Source organism: Schistocerca serialis, chromosome 9 (assembly GCF_023864345.2).
Source record: "Schistocerca serialis cubense isolate TAMUIC-IGC-003099 chromosome 9, iqSchSeri2.2, whole genome shotgun sequence".
NCBI classification, from domain to species: Eukaryota; Metazoa; Arthropoda; class Insecta; order Orthoptera; family Acrididae; genus Schistocerca; species Schistocerca serialis.
The window spans coordinates 84,521,242-84,542,599 of NC_064646.1; the positions used below are offsets into that span (position 1 = coordinate 84,521,242).

At 39.5% G+C, this 21,358-nt stretch overlaps 1 protein-coding gene across 2 annotated transcripts in view; it reads right to left on the reverse strand.

Moving 5' to 3' along the window:
- Positions 1–21,358, reverse strand: part of LOC126419174 (zinc finger protein 420-like) — a 158,792-nt gene that overhangs the window by 19,682 nt on the left and 117,752 nt on the right. The window contains exons 12-14 of one of the 2 annotated variants that reach the window (XM_050086304.1): positions 12,820–12,960; positions 12,560–12,721; positions 2,470–2,639 (exon numbers count right to left, since the gene is read on the reverse strand). In XM_050086304.1, the coding sequence (XP_049942261.1) occupies positions 2,470–2,639; positions 12,560–12,721; positions 12,820–12,960 (473 nt within the window). Of the gene's footprint in view, positions 1–2,469; positions 2,640–12,559; positions 12,728–12,819; positions 12,961–21,358 lie in introns of both variants that reach the window. The other variant, XM_050086303.1, reaches the window with a different exon arrangement.

A 21,358-nucleotide genomic window follows, 5' to 3' on the forward strand; every position in this document is an offset into this window, starting at 1 on the left:
ATACTGGACCCTGAACTTTATGCAATCTTATTGTTTTGTAATATAGTTTTACATTTATTGTTAAGTGCCAATGTTCAGTTTACATTATTTTATTATGTCTGTATCCTATATTTTAACAATGTATATTCTCTTTTATACTGTTTCCAATGCAGTGTGTCATGTCATAAGCTAAATAAAATTTATCTTCTTTGGTCCCTCTCCCATATATATTTGTCTGTCCAGATGTCAAGTTCACATCTAAGTTATTTTCATTCCAGTCTGTTACCTGATCCTGGCTCTCCTAGTATTTCACGACATGCTTTTGTCCATTACTCACCAAGCAAGCTCGTGTCTCAGTAGCATACTCAATAACTGAAAAACTAATGTCTCAGACAAATTGTAACATTCATTTCAAAAACTCTATTTAGTTTACAAACAGCTCTCTAGGGCACTTTTACTTTTTTATTTTCATTTCTGGAGCATCCAGTCATCATATTCATCTGCCCTCGACACAAAAAAATCATCAACTGATCCTACGAATTCCATGTTAATTTATACCTTTTTTGCAATGTCTTGATGTACACTAATTTAGACATATTACACAAGGTTTGTTTAAGAAGTATTGAGAAAAGTTTGATAAAAATAGATTTGTTTGAGATGTTGCTACAGTGCTTCAAAATTCTTGAAATTACTGGCTTTGATATTAACATAAAGTTTCTACCAGCAGCTTTTCCAAATGATGGTGTCTTTTGTAGTAGGATTTGATTTTTGGGAATAGGAAATAGTCTGCTGGTGCCAAGTTGGAACTGTGAGGGAGTTGTGGAATCGCTGCAATGCAGTTTATCGTCAGGTAGTCAGTTATCTTGGAGCAGGTGTGTCTGGGTGCACTCTCATGATGCAATCTCCAATTTCTGGCAACAGCTAACCTTATCCGGTCGACCCTTCTCTTCCATCCTCTTAGCACTTTTAAGTAAAAAGCATTTTCACACTCTGCCCCTCAGGGACAAATTTGTAGTGGACCACCCCCTTGGCATTGAAGGAAATGATGAGCTCGGCTTTCACTCTGGATTGACTCATTAGAGCCTTTTCTGGATGAGGCGATGCTGCAGTGTGCCATTTGGAACTTTGCCACTTTGTTTCTGTGTCGTACTCGAATGTGCAAGTTTTGTTTCCCATGATTACATCGTCCTAAATACTGGGATCTTTTATGATACTTTGCAGAAGGTTTTCACAAGCAGACACTCGCCTCTGCTATTGGTGGTCCATCAGGATCTTTGGGACAAGTTTAGTGTATATCTTTCACATCATGAAATATACAGCAACAATGATATGCACTGTCATCTTATCAAAGCCAATTACATCTGCAACCATGCACACACTTAAACTATGGTCTGGATTCAGCACTTCACACACACATTGTACATGTCATCGGTTGTTGACGCAAATAGCCATCCAGTGTGGGGCTCATCCTCCACACTCTCTCAGCCATCTTTAAAGAGCTTGTGCCACTTAAAAACTGCAGTTTCATCCTTGGTGAATCATGGTCAACGACTCCATACACAATTTCCATTGTCCAAAAAAAATTTGATGGAGTACTGCTGTTCAATCACGTGCTGCGCTTTGCACTTGCATGAGTCACTCTTCTGAGAGAACACTCAAGTGATTGGTGCTTGCCACATGTTGAAGGTCACACCCACTATCATCGAAAATATGCTGTACAAGTGTGCTGTGATGTACAGTCACATCAGGAAAAAATTGTTTCCGATACTTTTTATACAGACTACAAACTCTTTAACTGAACTTCAAGCCAACTTTCAGATGTAGTCTATTAATTTCTTTGATTAATAGTTGAAGTTTATCTGTGTTAAAAGATGAACAGAACAACGTTGCCCCAAAAATGAAGATCATTCATTATTATTTCTGTAAATATCAGAAAATCATACCAGCTATTCACTACAGAAATGTAGTCCTAATTTTTTTTTTTTTTAATTTGGACCCCCCCCCCCCCCCCCGAGCACCCCTTACCTTACCAATACTATTTAATATATGAAACTGCAGTTTATTCTCTAGCATACAGACTTCTCCGTTAGTGTCATGCCCCACCACCTCCTTCAGCCCCTTTTCTCCATCCCAAATTTAATTTTTGTGCTTGATTCATTTAATATATGCAGCTTTAGTATATAAATTTCAATTTCTGCTCTAATAATCCACTGTTTTGCATTGTTCTTTATCAGTTGCAACAGAACAGAGCACAGGTGCTCATTTTCTGTTGTATATTTTTAATAAGCAGTGATTTTTATGGTATTCACTAAATTACATTCTATTTCCACAATAATTACACACTTGGTGTTGCAGGGTCTTAGTAAGTGGTGGCAAATAATCATAAATGTGGTGATGTATTTTTATTTAAAAACTTAAAATGAAATGACTATGGTGTGTGTGTCTTATTTGTCTTAAATATTCATACTTTAGAACAAAACAATGTCTTACCTGTACTTGTACAGCAAATGGATACTCTCGTCCACAGAATTCACAGCTAGATTTAGGTTGTGGGGCTTCACTATGCATTTTTAGGATGTGTTTATTCAGAGTTGATTTCCATGCAAAACACTGCCCACACGATGGACAAGAGTGTTTCATAAAATCCATGTAATGAACACCTGAAATGTCAAGTACATCCATAAAGAAAATAATCAACAATATTGCCCTATGATTCTGAAATGTAAGGAATAACTCCCACTAATTTTAAATGAACATGTTTCAATGTCACTAAACATACTTTCTTTTGTAAAGAGGACTGTGAATAGAACAACTAAACATTTGTTCACTGCAGCTTTATATTAGAATCCTGAAACATCCTAATTTTGTGTACGTAAAAGAAGACAGCAACACAGAAGTTTAATAACTTGTTTAAAGTGATGTCAACTTCAACATTTTGGCAATAGAAAGAAAGGCAAAAAACTTTTATTTAATATTTATATGAAGACTCAGACCTTCTGACAAAAATATTAACACTTGTCACTGCACGAAACCATGTACACAGTCCTTTCCTGTATGCACACGCTGCCAAGATATCCACTGTGTAAAGTACAAGTCTATTTCATACACAGAAAGACGTAATTTCAACAGTGAAAAGTGCTTGACTGTACTGTAGTTCATTCTGTATAAAAGTAATAGTACAAGTATATGTAGTAGAACTTAGTGTGTGCTTTTTTTTCCCACGGAAAACATAATAAATATTTCATAAAAACTGTAGTTATGAAATGGGGTTCTAGGCATAAATTTTAGAAAGAATAGTCTAAATTTATCCAACTACAAACTCACAAACACACTTAAAATCTAGTAAAAATTAATTATTTACTGACTGAAAGTAGAGTATTTAAGGTCCCCTTGTGCAGTAATTCTTAACAACTAACTGGCTACAAGTGAAAAAAAGGATAGTAAGCAGCGAGATTTGTTTAAGTCATGCAATAAATAGTTTCACTGGAGAGACTACGAAGGGGAGGTCAATTAGAGAATTAAAGAGGGTCTCTCCTGGCACTGCATCATATGCTGCAGAAACGTACTGATAAAGGAACAAATAGAAAGGTTTGTACCCTTGAAAACAGCTGGAACAAGCCAGAAATGAGCTACTTATTACTAGAAGGGAGGGAAGGAAATGTTCAGAAATGGCAGCTGGTAAGAAAATAGGAAGAAAAAATGAGTTACTTTGGAAACAAAAAATAGGTTTCACCAGTTGTCCACGTCAGATGTAGAGAAACCCTGTGGCAGAACCACATATAAAAAACATGCATCAGACCTTGGTCATGACTAGGAAATCCAAGTTAGAGAAAGCTGTTAAGATGAAGGTACTGCAGTTAGGTAGTGGACATAGGTGAGGTGTATGCCCCCAGTTACATGAAATGCTAGGTACAGCATTCAAATCACCAGCATCTTCAAACCTAGTTCTTAGTTATCTGACAGAACACCCGAGGATTCTGTATAAGGAATTCACAACAGAAGCTGAAGTTGTAATAGGGGGTGGGGTGGAGAACAGGGACATTAAATACAGTACAGGCGGTAAAGTATGAGACAGAATTGCTGGTCGTTACATACCTCCAAGAGGCAAAATACATAGTACTACAAACTGACACATGTAAAATTAATAGACACACACTATCTAGCTTCCAGAACTAATAAGGCCTTCATGAGAGAAGAGAGAGTATGCTGGAGGACATTAAAAAGGAAGGGCATATCACTCATGTCCCAGAATAAGAGAGACCTATCTGTAGTTAGGATGAGATAGACAAAGACGAAGGTAGAGGTGTCACTAACAGTATGTCACAGATGACACACTGTTTTAAGCACCATGCCAGCTTCAGTCCAGAGAAAAGAACATTGTAAGAAGTAAAGATATGTTAGGGGGAAGACTGATAAGTAGTGCAATAACGAGTTAGACAAAACTTGTAAGTTGGTTAACCAGTACATGAGAAACTACAGTTTATTTTTACAATGATACAGCCAGTTCACTGCCTTATGAGATGTGTCCAAAATGCCTGCCCTCTGCCCTTATGCAGGCTTCTGCTCATCGACACAGTGAGGCACGAACACGTTCAGAAATTCCAATGGGTGTACATAGTCTCTGACTACCCACCTGAATTATTGCAAGAAGTGATGCTTCATCCTCCACAAGTGTGGCACACACACACACACACACACACACACACACACACACACACACACACACACACAGAAGAGAGTCCAATGGGTTTAAGTCAGGTGATTGTGGTGTCCAAGCAATTGGTCCACCACTACCATCCCGCAATTAGCACAACAGCAAATCAGGTGTTGGCGGATAAAACACTAAAATGGACAGGGGCACCATTGCACATAAAGTACACTCTTGTTCAGAAAAAACAGAACATATTGAACAACTCAAGATAGGATGGTCATATTCACATGACATGTACATTAGTATGTTCCACAGCAATGATTAGCATTTCAGTCACCTTGGTTCAGCAAGTGTCCTGTTGCCTAGTAGGCACAGGGTCTGCGATGGGCCCCAATAACTTGTTCCAAGTATGATGACATCAACGCATGTACAGCACAAATGGTGGCCTGTGGTATATCCATGCTGCATTCACTTGGTTCAAAAGTTCATCCGTAGTGGCCGGCGCTGAGTCAGAGAGCTGCACCCACTGTTTTACCATATCCCACACATTTCTAATTGGTGACAAGTTTGGTGAGCTGGTAGGCAAGAGCAAAAGGTTTCCATCCTGTGACACCAAGAAAGCACATGTTCGTGTTGCAACATGTGGTCATTCATTGACTTGCTGAAAAACGCATCTGGAGTGTTGTGCAGGAAGGGTATCGCGATGGGTTGCAGACTGTCGTTCACGTCGGTCACACTGGTCACAGTGCCCTGGACACACACCAACTGTGATTTGTGGATATATCAAATAGCACCCTATACCACACAGCATCGAGTTGGTGCTGTATGTCTTAAGCAAATGCAGTCACTGTGATGCTGCTTCCGCTGTCTGCGGTGAACCAAAATGTGGCCATCATTTTCAAGCAAACAGAACCTGGATTTGTCCTAAAATACTATCTGATGCCATTCCTGTCCCCAGCGGCATTGTTCCATACACCACTGCTGTCTAGCATGCTTCTGCACATTCATCAAAGGTAGGTGGAGAAGTAGACAACCCACACATAACCATGCCATAATAAATGGCAACAGACCGTCACCCCTGATAGTGCATGATGTGTTACACTGTTTCACTGTTGCACCAGCAACAAGGAGAATGTAGGTCTGTCCTCCAATTACATTCAGATGAGGTGTCGATCTTCTTGTGGGGTGGAGGGGGGAGGGGGGGGGGAGATGGCCTGAGACCTGACACATCTCGGTGTATCCCACAGCTTTCCGTGAGCCATTCGGCACACACCTGTTGCACTGCTGAAACACTCGATCCCACACAAGCAGCAATTTCGCGGATGGATGCATCACATTCTCTTAGGCCAATAATGCCTCATTGATTTGATGGTACAATTCAAGCACACGTCTGCGAGGCATCCTGCATGTTTGCTTAAGTCACAATGAACCATTATCTTCAGTTTATAGTGACAACGAAAGCTGCAGGCTCATTTTACCAGTAGGTGGTGTTGCACCATACCAGTAGGTGGTGTTGCACCACAATATTGATGTTGACTTTGAACTCGCGGGCTGATTTTATTCAAATGCTAATCATTTATGCAGAACATACTAATACGTATGTCCTGTGAATATTAACGTCCTATCTCTGTTCCAGGTGTTCTGTTTTTCCTGAACATTAGTGTACATCTGCTGCCGTAGTTTTAAAGAAATATCTTCCAACATAGGAAGAACCATCTGTACCTCCACCCATTCAGGCAGCATTGAAATACATGAAGTCCCATCAAGTGGTCCTCAATAATCCTTGCCCAGGTGTTGACGATGATTCTTTCTCAATGGGGCATTTCAACAGTTGCTCGAGGAATCGAGTATGCCCACTCATGGCTGATTATGGACGTTTTGATTACAATCATGTGTGAATGTTACCCCATCTACCCACCCATAACATCATCTGCTAGAAAAGCAGCTTCATGCCGCACTCTTTGATAGGCATAAGTCTTGCAGGAAAATCCACAGGGGCCAATGCCTGGTGGTATGGATACAGATGTTGTTCACACAAACTTCACCAGACAGTGTTGTGAGGGGAATCCTGCTGACAACCTAGGCACCAAGCACTGATATGTGGATTCTGTTCTGCAGCATCAATAATAGTGCGATCAGTTGCAGATGTGGTGCCTCATGGCTGCCCTCTTGTTCCAGGTAAAGGTGTGAGAAACTACCATGCTCACATAACTGGCTGGGGACTTCCTGGAATGTCTTCTGCACGTACATCTACAGCTATACTCTGCAAACCTCCGCAATCCACCATGAGGCGCATGGCAGAGGGTATGTCCCATTGTAACAGTTATTAGGGTTTCTTCTCATTCCATTCACGTAAGGAGCATGGGAAGAATGATTGATTGAATGCCTCTGTGTGGGCAGTAATTAGTCTAACTTCATCCTCATGACCCCATGTGAGCACACATAGGGGGTTGTAGCATATCCCGAGAGTAATCATTTAACACCAGTTCTTGAAACTTTGTTAATAGACTTCCTCTTGGTATTTATGTCTGTCTTCAAGAGATAACCAGTTCAGTTCTTTCAGTATCTCTGTGACACTCTCCCACAGATTAAACAAACCTGTGACACTCCGTGTTGTCCTTCTCTCTATATGTTCAATACCACGTGAGTGATTTGTAAGACATGTCTTTTGTACATGGATTCCACTTCCCCAGTATTCCACCAATAAACCAAAGTCTAACCCCTGCTTTACCCATGACAGAACGTATGTGATCATTCCATTTCATATCCCTACAGAGTGTTACACTCAGGTGCTCGCACGAATTGGCCAATTCCAACAGTGACTCACTGGTTTTATAGTCAGAGGACACTATGTGTTTTTTGTTTTGTGACATGCAAAATTTTACTTTTCTGAACATTTAGTGCAAGTTACCAACCTCTGCACCACACTGAAATCTTATCAAGATCTGACTGAATATTTATGCAGCTCCTCTCAGATAGTGCTTCATTATAGATAAGTGCATCATCTGCAAAAACCTTGGTTTTATCATCTGCAAAAGCCGACTACTTATTAGAGCATTGTGTAAAGATTTGAAGTAAATAGTCAAGAACATTTCGAAATTTTTCATAATAGTACAGATAAGGTATATATACAAATAATTATCCTCGGGGTAAGTACTCCAGCTGATACCGTATCAAGGTTCCGCCTATGAGAAAAAGAGTATGTGATGTTAACATCTAAGACAAACCAGTAGCACATTAGTCACAAACTCCTCATATCGCATCACAACTGACTGGCCCTGGACCAGTTTATATGCCAGATTCTGGTGTAGGGCACACTTGGCAGCCAGTGTCCTCTGATTAGTGGAACCCTAGTGGTCGACAGTAATATCATGACAGCTATTGTTGTTATTATTATTAAACTTTGTCATCACACAACTCTCGGTGACAAATTATGGCTCACTAAAACACATTGATGGTACTGATCCCCCATGGTACACAAAATGGGTCAGATCGCTGTTGCAGAAGCAATAAAAAAAACATGCCAAATTTAAAAGAACGCAAAATCGTCAAGATTGGCAAAGTTTTGCAGAAGTTTGATATATAGTGCATACTTCAATGCAAGATGCTTTTAATAGTTTCCACATTGAAACTTTGTCTTGGAATCTGGCAGAGAACCCAAAGAGATTCTGGTCATACATAAAGCACACCAGTGGCGAGACGCAATCAATATCTTCACTGCGCGATAACAATGGTGGAGTCACTGATGACAGTGCCACTAAAGCACAGTTCTTAAACATGGTTTTCTGAAACACCTTCACCAAAGAAGATGAAGTAAATATTCCTGAATTCCAATCAATAACAACTGCAAAGATGAAAAACATAGAAGCAGACATCCTCGGTGTAGCAAAGCAGCTTAAATCACTTAATAAAGTCAAGGCTTCCGGTCCAGATAGTATAGCAGTCAGGTTCCTTTCAGAGTATGCTGATGCGACAGCTCCATATTTAGCAAATATATACAACTGCTCATTCACAGAAAGTTCCATACCTAAAGACTGTAAAATTGCTCAAGCCACACCAATACCCAAAAAGGGAAATAGGAACAATCCACTGAATTACAGGCCCGCATCACTAATGTCAATTTGCTGTAGGGCTTTGGAACATATACTGTGTTTGAACATTATGAATTACCTTGAAGACAACGATTTGTTGACACATAGTCAGCAAGGATTCAGGAAACATCATTCTTGTGAAACACAACTAGTTCTTTATGCTCATAAAGTAATGAATGCTATTGACAGGGGATGTCAAATTCATTCCATATTTTTAGATTTTCAGAAGGCTTTCGACACTGTTCCTCACAAGCGTCTTCTAACCAAACTGTGTGCCTATGGAATATCGCCTCAGTTGTGCAACTGGATTCATGATGTCCTGTCAGAAAGGTCACACTTCGAAGCAATAGACAGAAAGTCATCGAGTAAAACAGAAGTAATATCTGACGTTCCCCAAGGAAGTGTTATAGGTCCTCTATTGTTCCTGATCTATATTAACGACATATGAGACAATCTGAGTAGCCCTCTTAGATTATTTGCAGATGATGCTGTCATTCACCATCTTGTAAAGTCATCAGGTAACCAAAATGAATTGCAAAATGATTTAGATACGATATCTGTATGGTGTGAAAAATGGCAATTTACCCTGAATAAAGAAAACTGTGAAGTTATTCACGTGAGTACTAAGAGAAATCTGCCAAATTTCAATTAGGCGATAAGTCACACAACTCTGAAGGCTGTAAATTCAACTAAATACTTAGGGATTACAATTAAAAGTAACCTAAACTGGAACAGTCACACAGATAATGTTGTGGGTAGAGCAAATCAAAGACTGTGATTCACTGGTAAAACACTTAGAAGGTGCAACAGATCTTCTACAGAGACTGCTTACACACCACACTTGTCTGCCCTATTCTGGAGTATTGCTGTGCGGTGTAGGATCCGCATCAGGTGGGACTGACGGATGACATTGAAATAGTCCAAAGAAGGGCAGCTCATTTTGTATTATCGCAAAATAGGGGAGATAGTGCGATAGACAAGATATGTGAATTGGAGTAGCAATCATTAAAACAAAGGCATTTTTCATTGCGATGGGATTTTCTCATGAAATTTCAATCACCAGTTTACTCCTCAAATTGCGAAAACATTCTGTTGGCACCTACCTACATATGATCACGATAAAATTAGAGAAATCAGGGCTCACACAAAAAATTTAAGTGCTAGTTTTTCCCATGTGCCGTTCGAGAGTGGAAGAGTAAAGACAGCTTGAAGGTGGTTCATTGAACCCTCTGCTAGACACTTAATTGTGAATAGCAGAGTACAGTAATCACATAGATGTAGATCATTAAAAACTAGTAAGTCTTTTCTTAAGGTATTTATCTATAATGAAGCCTTTTAAGGAAACTAAATGTGGAAAATAAATAGTTCAGACCAGAAGCGATCAGAAGCTTTGGAAGTGTGGTACTACAGGAGAATGCTGAAGATTAGATGAGAAGATCAAACAACTTATGAGAAGCTTATGACATTATAGCCTTGTGGGCACCACACTAAATTTCATATATTCTAACGATCTGAGAAAGGGAACAGTAGCCACTCACTGCATGTTTGACAGCTGTAGAATGGCAAAAGCTAGTTGGCGGCTCTCGGTGCGCATTTTATGTAACAGAAACAGTTGTGTCGGATTCGGGTGATTAGCAGAGAAACATGCCCATCAAAACCCGCAGGGTAGGAGTTTGCCAGTTTCACCAGAAACACGTGCTCAGATTCCTTCATGTGTGCCAGCCAGTGTGTGGTTTGATACCTCGGACAAATGACAAGCGCATGATCCTCGCACAATGATCCTTTGTAGCAACAAAATAATTAAGTATAGCAATTTAAAGATCTTTTCAATACAAAACAAATGAGCCTGCACAGTACCCTGTAGCACTGTTAGTTTAGGAAATAAAATTTAATATTGTAAATTTAAAAAATATATATATTTAACTTTCATTGTTATCACTCTACAAGTGCGAGTGATAGCTCAAATGAAAGGTAATGCAGCATAGAATGCAATTCTAATCCCAAAACTGACAGTTAATGTTCTTTAAGTGTTATTGAAACTTTTGGTATTTTGTACTTAGTTTTATAGAAAAAATTGTAAACATAAATCAGAATTGAGAAACCCAAAGCAGCGTGGGAAAATAGAGCTTAAGATGAACAGATTGAGGTGCCAAACCAATGATGTACATCAATCTGACTCAAAAAATCGGTGTTAAACATTAAGAAAAAACATGCAAATGGCAAAAATAGTACCCAAAATTAGCACTCAATCCTAATGGCACACATCACATAAAATATGCTGACCTGACCTTCCATACCACTTAAGAACGTAGCAACTCTACATTAGATTTAAGCAGGCTGCATTTTTGTAAAGTTTCGTGTTTCTAAAGATCATTATAACATTTTAAAGATTGGCGGGAAAATATTATACATAACGACATTCTAAATGCATAGGGAGATGTACCCAAAAAAAAAAAAAAAATTACCTCATCTGATATGTGTCACCCTCTGTAAAGTATAAAACATTCACATGGAGAGGCAAAATGTAACTCTGATGGCTCAAAAACATTTTATTTCATGGAGTCACAAATATAAATAGAAATACATAATGTGTGCTGGAAGGCAGTCTTTCGGCAGCCACTGGATGTTTGGCATGGTATATTGTGAGACATGTTCACGGATGTGCAGTATGACAGTCACACTGTTGAACTTAGCACAATTCTGGTATGCTGACTGAAATTTCTGGGAGCTGATGGACTTAGAATCATTCAAGGTCACTTAGACTCTCATTTTATATGGAGCCATATTTTACTGTGAAGATCTGATAAAATGGGCAAACAAACTTGTAAAACGGACATTCACATAGAGTTACTAGCCATCAAGATTACGTAAGTGATTTGTAATGTGCTATCTTACTTGAAAGTCAAATAAAATAAGTGAACATTTGCCGATGATTTAATTCAGAAAAAATCCCACTCACTTTTCTTTAAATGAGTTACATTGTTGCTTGCTCCCTCCCCTCCCCTCCCTCACCCCCCCCCCCCCCCCCCAAGTGCGGTTAATTTCCAGTAGGCGTAAGCAAATGCAAAAGCCTCCTCAGTGGGCCCACTATACATCAGTAACCATTAGATCTGAATATTTGATAATCAAGTCATACTAAAAGGACAGTTAAGACTTGACACATACATGCAATACATGTATTTTCCGGCATGTTCACAAGGTACAGACTTAAAATAGGGAGAAAAAAACCTTATAGCAGAAATTAAGAGAAGGGGTCAAATGATGGACACATTCTGAGGCATGTGTAAGAAGTAAATTCGTTGAGGAATACAATAGTATGATTATTGTGAGCAGGTTTGCACTGATGTAAGACACAGAAATGAGAGGCTTTCATAGGACAGGCTAGGATGAAGAGCTGCATCAATCTAGTGTTTGGACTGTAGACCACAATGGCATACAGTATGCATATTTGTTCAGCCCTTGTTACACATCAGGCACTCCTTTCTAACTAATGCTTTAGTCATAGCAGACACACACAGGTTTTTCTCTTCCATCTGCAAATTTTCAAGTGTCAGATCTTTTCTGCATTCAATAACTGAATGGCTCAGTAACCTAGACAGTGTTGCCACAGTAGCAGTTTAACACCTTGAAAATACTAGTGTGGGAGTCAGAAAAATAGATTGGTGCGAAACTTTCTTTACTATGTGTCAATACTTAAATTATTTCAAATCTCTGACAAGATACAGTTAACAAAGTACATGTACTACAACCTTACCATAATATACTACATATTATCATCAAATTACTACTAAATCATCAATCCAAATAACCAATGAAATCTAAAATATTGAGCACTAACCTAAATGTTGTTTGAAGTTACTATTTTTGTTAAATTTTTTGAAGCACTCTGGACATTTGTACATCTTTCTCTTTGTTTTTATCCCATTTTTATCTTCTTCGTCTACAATTTCTGCCATGTCATTGATATTTATACAGTCTTTAATTGCTCTTCTCTTAGCAGCTGTAACTTAAAAACAGGGATGAACACAAGAATTTAAAACATCATTAAAATGCCATAGTCATACCTTTCCAGCTAATACACCAACAATGAATACATACCCTTCTGGGAGTACTGACTGAACAGTTTCTTCTTCTTTCTGTTCTTCTTGGTTTTATCCTTGCTCTTCCCTTGCCCTTGAGTTGCATGTTCAGATGAATCAAGTGTCAACAGGTCACTGATGTCCTCTGCCAGTTTACTACCTAAAATGAAATTTACAATTGAGAATACAGCAGTGGGCAGGACTACAACGGGTAACTACATCACGTGGCAAGACACACAGACCTGAACTGTAACAAGCTGTTCTCACCATCCCACAAGATAAGAAACAGTCTTCTACACACTGTTTATTTCGCAGATGATAAAATTTCTATCTCTGACATGGAAAATGTTAGTTCATCTGAGAAATAACATAATGTCTTGAATTCTGATAGACAGTCAAATGTTTCACATTTATTGAATCAGTTCTCTCCTTAGTGCTATTACATAGTTATTAGACATATGAGAAATGGAGAGACTTCAATTGAAGCATTGACAACATGCCACTACACATTCAGTCAGATATGTGAATTACATAATAAGACTGTTCCGAAGGGTGCTGCACGATACTAACGCACTGGAACTAATGGATACAACTTTTTGCACTTAATGAAGAATTACATGAATGCTAAAAAGCTGTGTTATGGTCATGAATATTGCTTTAAAACTCTTGTTGTTGTTGTTGTTGCTGTTGTTGTCTTCAGTCCTGAGACTGGTTTGATGCAGCTCTCCATGCTACTCTATCCTGTGCCAGCTTCTTCATCTCCCAGTACCTACTGCAACCTACATCCTTCTGAATCTGCTTAGTGTATTGATCTCTCGGTCTCCCTCTACGATTTTTACCCTCCACACTGCCCTCCAATACTAAATTGGTGATCCCTTGATGCCTCAGAACGCGTCCTACCAACCGATCCCTTCTTCTAGTCAAGTTGTACCACAAACTCCTCTTCTCCCTAATCCTATTCAATACCTCCTCATTAGTTATGTGATCTACCCATCTAATATTCAGCATTGTTCTGTAGCACCACATTTCGAAAGCTTCTATTCTCTTCTTCTCCAAACTGTTTATCGTCCATGTTTCACTTCCATACATAGCTACACTCCATATGAATACTTTCAGAAACGACTTCCTGACAGTTACATCTATACTCGATGTTAACAAATTTCTCTTCTTCAGAAACGCTTTCCTGGCCATTGCCAGTCCACATTTTATATCCTCTCTACTTCGACCATCATCTGTTATTTTGCTCCCCAAATAGCAAAACTCCTTTACTACTTTAAGTGTCTCATTTCCTAATCTAATTCCCTCAGCATCACCCGACTTAATTCGACTACATTCCATTATCCTCGTTTTGCTTTTGTTGATGTTCATCTTATATCCTCCTTTCAAGCTTTAAAACTATACACTTTTTTTATAGAATCAAAATTAACCACACTGGAGTAGATGTAATATAGATTAATAACACGGAGTGTAAACAAATAACGAAACAGTGGCATCCAAAAAAGCTGTGTTAGCATGATTTAAGTGTTGATGTTGAGTGTGTCAACCTGCAAACAAAGCAGGAAGAATACTGTTATCTGTGCCTTATCAAGCAACTAGAGACATTCCTATAACCTTATGCCAGTTTCTTTTATCTTTCAAAAATGGGGGAAGTTTAAGAACTGCATAAACGGATTTCGTCTACAGTAGCATAATAAAATGCTAAACTTGCCAAAAAGTATAACTCTTTTGAAAGTGAACGGCATGAAGCAGCTATCAAAAGTGATTCTGAAGAGTTTCTACAGTTCTGAGTTCTGAAATTTTACAAGAAATTACAGCATTCGATGTACAGAATTGAATATCATCTACTTTCTTTAATAATAATTCCTTTCCATTAAGTTATTTCAAATTTCATTACAAAATATATTTTGTGTGTTACACCAGTATACCATACTGCATTTGTCTGGCGATACTATGGTGGGGGTGTGATGGACACTAAAATTACAAGAAATAATGTTAAATCCTTTCCCCATGGACCTTGCCATTGGTGGGGAGGTTTGTGTGCCTCAGCGATACAGATAGCCGTACCGTAGGTGCAACCACAACGGAGGGGTATCTGTTGAGAGGCCAGACAAATGTGTGGTTCCTGAAGAGGGGCAGCAGCCTTTTCAGTAGTTGCAGGGGCAACAGTCTGGATGATTGACTGATCTGGCCTTGTAATACTAACCACAACTGCCTTGCTGTGCTGGTACTGCTAACGGCTGAAAGCAAGGGGAAACTACAGCCGTAATTTTTCCGAAGGGCATGCAGCTTTACTGTATGGTTAAATGATGATCACGTCCTCTTGGGTAAAATATTCTGGAGGTAAAATAGTCCCCCATTCCGATCTCCGGGCAGGGGACTACTCAAGAGGACGTCGTTATCAGGAGAAAGAAAACTGGCGTTCTACGGATCAGAGTGTGGAATGTCAGATCCCTTAATCGGGCAGGTAGGTTAGAAAATTTAAAAAGGGAAATGGATAGGTTAAAGTTAGATATAGTGGGAATTGGTGAAGTTCGGTGGCAGGAGGATCAAGACTTTTGGTCAGGTGAATACAGGGTTATAAATACAAAATCAAATAGGGGTAATGCAGGAGTAGGTTTAATAATGAATTTAAAAAAAATAGGAGTGTGGGTAAGCTACTACAAACAGCATAGTGAACGCATTATTGTGGTCAAGATAGACACGATGCCCATGCCTACTACAGTAGTACAAGTTTATATGCCAACTAGCTCTGCAGATGATGAAGAAATTGAAGAAAAGTATGATGAAATAAAAGAAATTATTCAGATAGTGAAGGGAGACAGAAATTTAATAGTATGGGTGACTGGAATTTGGTAGTAGGAAAAGGGAGAGAAGGAAACGTAGTAGGTGAATATGGATTGGGGGGAAGAAATGAAAGAAGAAGCCACACAGTAGAATTTTTGCACAGAGCATAACTTAATCATAGCTAACACTTCGTTCAAGAACCATAAAAGAAGGTTGTATACATGGAAGAAGCCTGGAGATACAGACAGGTTTCAGATAGATTATATAATGGTAGGACAGAAATTTAGGAACGATACTGCGTGAAGAGTTTGACAGAGCACTGAAAGACCTACCGTATTTACTCGAATCTAAGCCGCACTTTTTTTCCGATTTTTGTAATCCAAAAAACCGCCTGCGGCTTAGAATCGAGTGCAAAGCAAGCAAAGTTCAGAAAAATGTTGGTAGGTGCCGCTACAACTATAACTTCTGCTGTCGAATATATGTAGCACTACACAGGTATGCTATGTAGGCACAAAGATAAATACTTTCGCCAAAACCTCTGAGTCAGTAAATAAATTTTAAAAAAAAGAAAAAAAAAAAGAAAGGTGGAAGACGAGCTTTTTTTTTTCTCCGCCCCGAGTTTCGACCACTGCATTTTCATACATTATCCAACGAAGTAAATACAAATTCCGTATTGTTCATCTTCGAATGTAGCAGAATTTCAATGTACTACGAAAATCCGACTGGCAAGACTGTTTAGGATGTTTGTCAATATGGCCAACTCTACGTTCTGAATTTTTTCCTACCAGTGAGAAGAGATGGTTGCTAATAGGAACCTGATGAAATGTGAATCACATGCAGTATTCTCTTCACCATAAGAATAATCGAATGTAAACATTTTGCCATGTATTCTTTCGCGTTTGCTGCTATCTCATTTAAATCCTGTCTGCCTAATAAACTACGAAACTAGAGTGAGACAACAGCAACCGCGGAAGAACATACGTATCGTGTCATGTTTATATTCGTATTATTCTTATGCCTAATGTGATACAGTCAGAAATGAAGCACGGCAACTGATTAAATTTTTAAATCTAAGATGACTCTAATTTCTGTGCAGAATTTGATGTACTAAAGAAGCGGCCGCAAAGATTTTCAAACGGAGAAAAATTTTCGCCGAACTCTCGCTCAGAACATGTTCTATCACACGCAGTCTATTATTTGGTCCTTGTTGATCATTATCAAAGAAAGCAGCAGTGTAAGTAACAACAAATAGCAGTATCTTGCCGTTGTTTAGCTAATGAGACGATTCCTCTCTTTTTAAGCGGCGGTAGCGCGCACAAAAGCAATCCGTGCCGCGAGCGGCGACAGGCCGTAAACACGCACTATCAGAATGCGACAAACAATGCATGACACAGTACAGTAATGCATTTTCAGCTTAGGATGATGTGAACACCTATAACAAAGAAAACGGCACTTATCAGATCAAAGCAAAATAAGCAATCGATTCAAACCAGACAGAGCACGTGAAAAAGGAAGGGTACTCGTATAAATACGGACGGAGCGCCTGACGCATAGCAATGGCTACCTGTTAAAGCTTAACTGCTAAGCTTACGACTCGAACCAAACTACTGTCGCTGTATCGTCATTCATTCGACGTAAATTGTGTCTCATATTACAATGGACCAACTTTGTTTCGATTTGGAGGTGCGGCCTACAACTTTTCTCTCCCCTTGAATTTCGAGTCGCAAATTTCAGGTGCGGCTTAGATTCGGGAAATTTTTTTTCCTTTATTTCGAGTCTCATTTTTCAGGTGCGGCTTAGATTCGAGTGCGGCTTAGATTCGAGTAAATACGGTAAGTCGAAACAAGGCCCTGGGAGTAGACAACATTACATTAGAACTACTGACAGCCTTGAGAGAGCCAGTCCTGACAAAACTCTACCGTCTGGTGAGCAAGATGTATGAGACAGGCAAAATACCCTCAGACTTCAAGAAGAATATAATACTTCCAATCCCAAAGAAAGCAGGTGTTGACAGATGTGAAAATTACTGAACTATCAGATTAATAAGTCACGGCTGCAAAATACTAATGCGAATTCTTTACAGACGAATGGAAAAACTAGTAGAAGCCGACCTCGGGGAAGATCAGTTTGGATTCCGAAGAAATATTGGAACACGTGAGGCAATACTGACCTTACGACATATCTTAGAAGAAAGATTAAGGAAAGGCAAACCTACATTTCTAGCATTTGTAGACTTAGAGAAAGCCTTTGACAATGTTGACTGGAATACTCTCTTTCAAATTCTGAAGGTGGCAGGGGTAAAATACAGGGAGCGAAAGGTTATTTACAATTTGTACAGAAACCAGATGGCACTTATAAAGAGTCAAGGGACATGAAAGGGAAGCAGTGGCTGGGAAGGGAGTGAGACAGGGTCGTAGCCTCTCCCCGATGTTATTCAATCTGTATATAGAGCAAGCAGTGGAGGAAACAAAAGAAAAATTCGGAGTAGGTATTAAAATCCATGGAGAAGAAATAAAAACTTTGAGGTTCGCCGATGACATTGTAATTCTGTCAGAGACAGCTAAGGATTTGGAAGAGCAGTTGAACGGAATGGACAGTGTCATGAAAGGAGGGTATAAGATGAACATCAACAAAAGCAAAACGAGGATAATGGAATGTAGGCAAATTAAGTCGGGTGATGCTGAGAGAATTAGATTAGGAAATGAGACACTGCAAGTAGTAAAGGAGTTTTGCTATTTGGGGAGCAAAATAGCTGATGATGGTCGAAGTAGAGAGGATATAAAATGTAGACTGGCAATGGCAAGGAAAGCGTTTCTGAAGAAGAGAAATTTGTTAACATCGAGTATAGACTTAAGTGCCAGGAAGTCGTTTCTGAATGTATTTGTATGGGGTGTAGCCATGTATGGAAGTGAAACATGGACGATAAATAGTTTGAACAAGAAGAGAATAGAAGCTTTCGAAACGTGGTGCTACAGAAGAATGCTGAAGATTAGATGGGTAGATCACATAACTAATGAGGAGGTATTGAATAGGACTGGGGAGAAGAGAAGTTTGTGGCACAACTTGACTAGAAGAAGGGATCGGTTGGTAGGACAGGTTCTGAGGCATCAAGGGATCACCAATTTAGTATTGGAGGGCAGCGTGGAGGGTAAAAATCATAGAGGGAGACCAAGAGATGAATACACCAAGCAGATTCAGTAGGATGTAGGTTGCAGCAGGTACTGGGAATGAAGAACCTTGCACAGGATAGAGTAGCATGGAGAGCTGCATCAAACCAGTCTCAGGACTGGAGACCACAACAATAACAACAACAACAATGTTAAATCACTGATAAATAGACATCAGTATGAACAATTAATTTTTCAAATTGCTATAGTTAAGCCATAAAATATTAAAGATGCTGTTCAGCATATATTCCCTCTTGTGAATAAAGTTTTCTGCACTAATTAATTCTTTCAGTTTTAATCCTTCTTACAAAATTATGAAGGCACACACACACACACACACACACACACACACACACACACACACACAAACGCAACTTGCACACACATCTGCAGTCTCAGAGAGCTGTGTATGTGTGTCTACTGCTGACAAAGGCCTTAATGGCCGAAAGCTTTAATTGTGTGAATCTCTTTATTGTGCCTATCGCGACTCAGCATCTCTGCTATATGGTGAATAGCAACTTTCCTTCTCTAATATCACTCATTAACATCTACACTGATGAGCCAAAACATTATGACCACCTGCTTAATAGTATGTTTGTCGATCTTTGGAACAAAATACATCAGTGATTCTGTATATCAGGCATACGACAGTTTGTTGGTAGGTTTGTGGAGGTATCTGGCATTGATGTCTGTGCACACATCATGTAACTCACATAGATACCGCACCACTGATTTGTGTACGTGGTGATGGCGCCCAATAGTGACCAAGATGGATTCCATAGGATTTACATCAGGTAATTTGGGTCACCGGGACATCAACGCGAGTTAACTATAATGCTCCTCAAACCAATGCAGCACAGTTCTGGCTCCGAGATATGGGCAATTATACTGCTCGAAGATGACATCATTGTCAGGGAAGACATCAAGTTTGAAGGGATGCAGCTGGTTCACAGCTGTCAGCATGTCTTCGGTTACTACCATAGGTCCCATACAAGCGCAGGAGAATGTCCACACAGGATTCTCCCACAGCATAGTACTGCTGCAACCAGTCTGCATCCGTTGTGCACAGCACGTTTTGAGTCACCACTCATCTCGATGATAGTAATTGTGGAGATGACCATCGACCTAGTATAGCAAACATGTGATTCACCCAAAGAGCTGACAAGTTTCCACTGATTGACAGTGGAATCCGGATAGTCCCAGGCCCACTGCAATTGTAATTGTTGATGTCGTTGGGTCAACATGTGAACATATAGGAGTGGTCTGCTGCGAAGCTCCATGTTCAATAATGTACAATGAACGGTGTGCTCAAAAACACGTTGCGTGTGCATCAGTATTGTTCTCTTTCGGCAGAGATTCCAATGATCACCATCTATCCTACTTTACAGAGCAGACAAGCCTCCAAACCCCACATTCGGTGAAGAGTCATGGACATCCAACCATTTAATGCCTAGTGGTAGTTTCATTGTCCTTCAACCTCTTTCTGTAGATGCTTAAAACAGTAGTACACAAAAATTTGACCAGCTTCGCCGTTTTCGAGATATTCGTTCACAGGCTCTGTGTAATAAAGATCCGCCCTTTGTCAAAGTCTCTTGCCTCAATGGATTTTCCCATTTGCAGCACATATCTTCGCTAGAGTGATCCCCTGCCTGTGTCTGCTGCACTTACATACTTTTGTTAACGCTTCACATGTTCCCAATGCCACCAGGTGACATCCAATGTCGCAGTGGAAAATGGTAATAATGTTTCAGCTGATCAGTGTATACGGTGATGCACCCAAAAAGAGAGAGATTCAGCGGCTTTATTGTGACGTTAAGTATGAGTGACAAAAGTAAGTTTTGAAAAGACTAAATTTTGGTACTAAGTATGGTACAAGTTCAATGTAAAAAGTACACAAAAGCATCATTGAATTTGATTTAATATTTTGTTGTTCACTTTAATCCTTTCCCGGTGGAAGAACAGTATTATTTCACCAGTGTGTGGGGAATTTGCCTCTAAGCCAGATACAGCTAACACTGAGAAAGTAATTTTTCCAGCTGCACCCAAGTGTTGGATCCTTCGATTAAGGATCAAGTTAGGATCTGGGGCCATGTCATGAGATGAGCCAATGGCACAAAGGAGTTCCTCCTCTGTAAATGGTCATTATATGTCCCTGAACAGGGTACAGTAAAGAGCTGGAAGGTGTCCTTTGTCCAAGTGCCTGAAAGTGGGAGGTCACCGTAAACTGAATCACAAAATGTTCCACGTACGCCTGAGAGGAGGAAAAGTCACAGTAAGGCAGCAGCAGCCAGCTGAGGCAGACATAACGACACGGAAGTAACCGATTTTGTGACTTTTATGAGTTACTAGCCATGAGTGAATTTTATAATATCATCTGTTTGCTTTAATAGTTTAGTTTCTTCAGTTTCTGCATGTTAATTTAATATCTGATAGCCACAGTTCTTGCATTTCCGTTTGTGTTGGAAAGCAAATAGGTTTCGTGACATATCACAAGTTCCTAATCAGGGGAATATTATTTAGTTTCATCCGAGTGTTTCGGTAGTTAGGTTTTTGAATCTCTGCATATTAATCTAATTTATATCTAAAAACAAAGATGATGTAACTTAC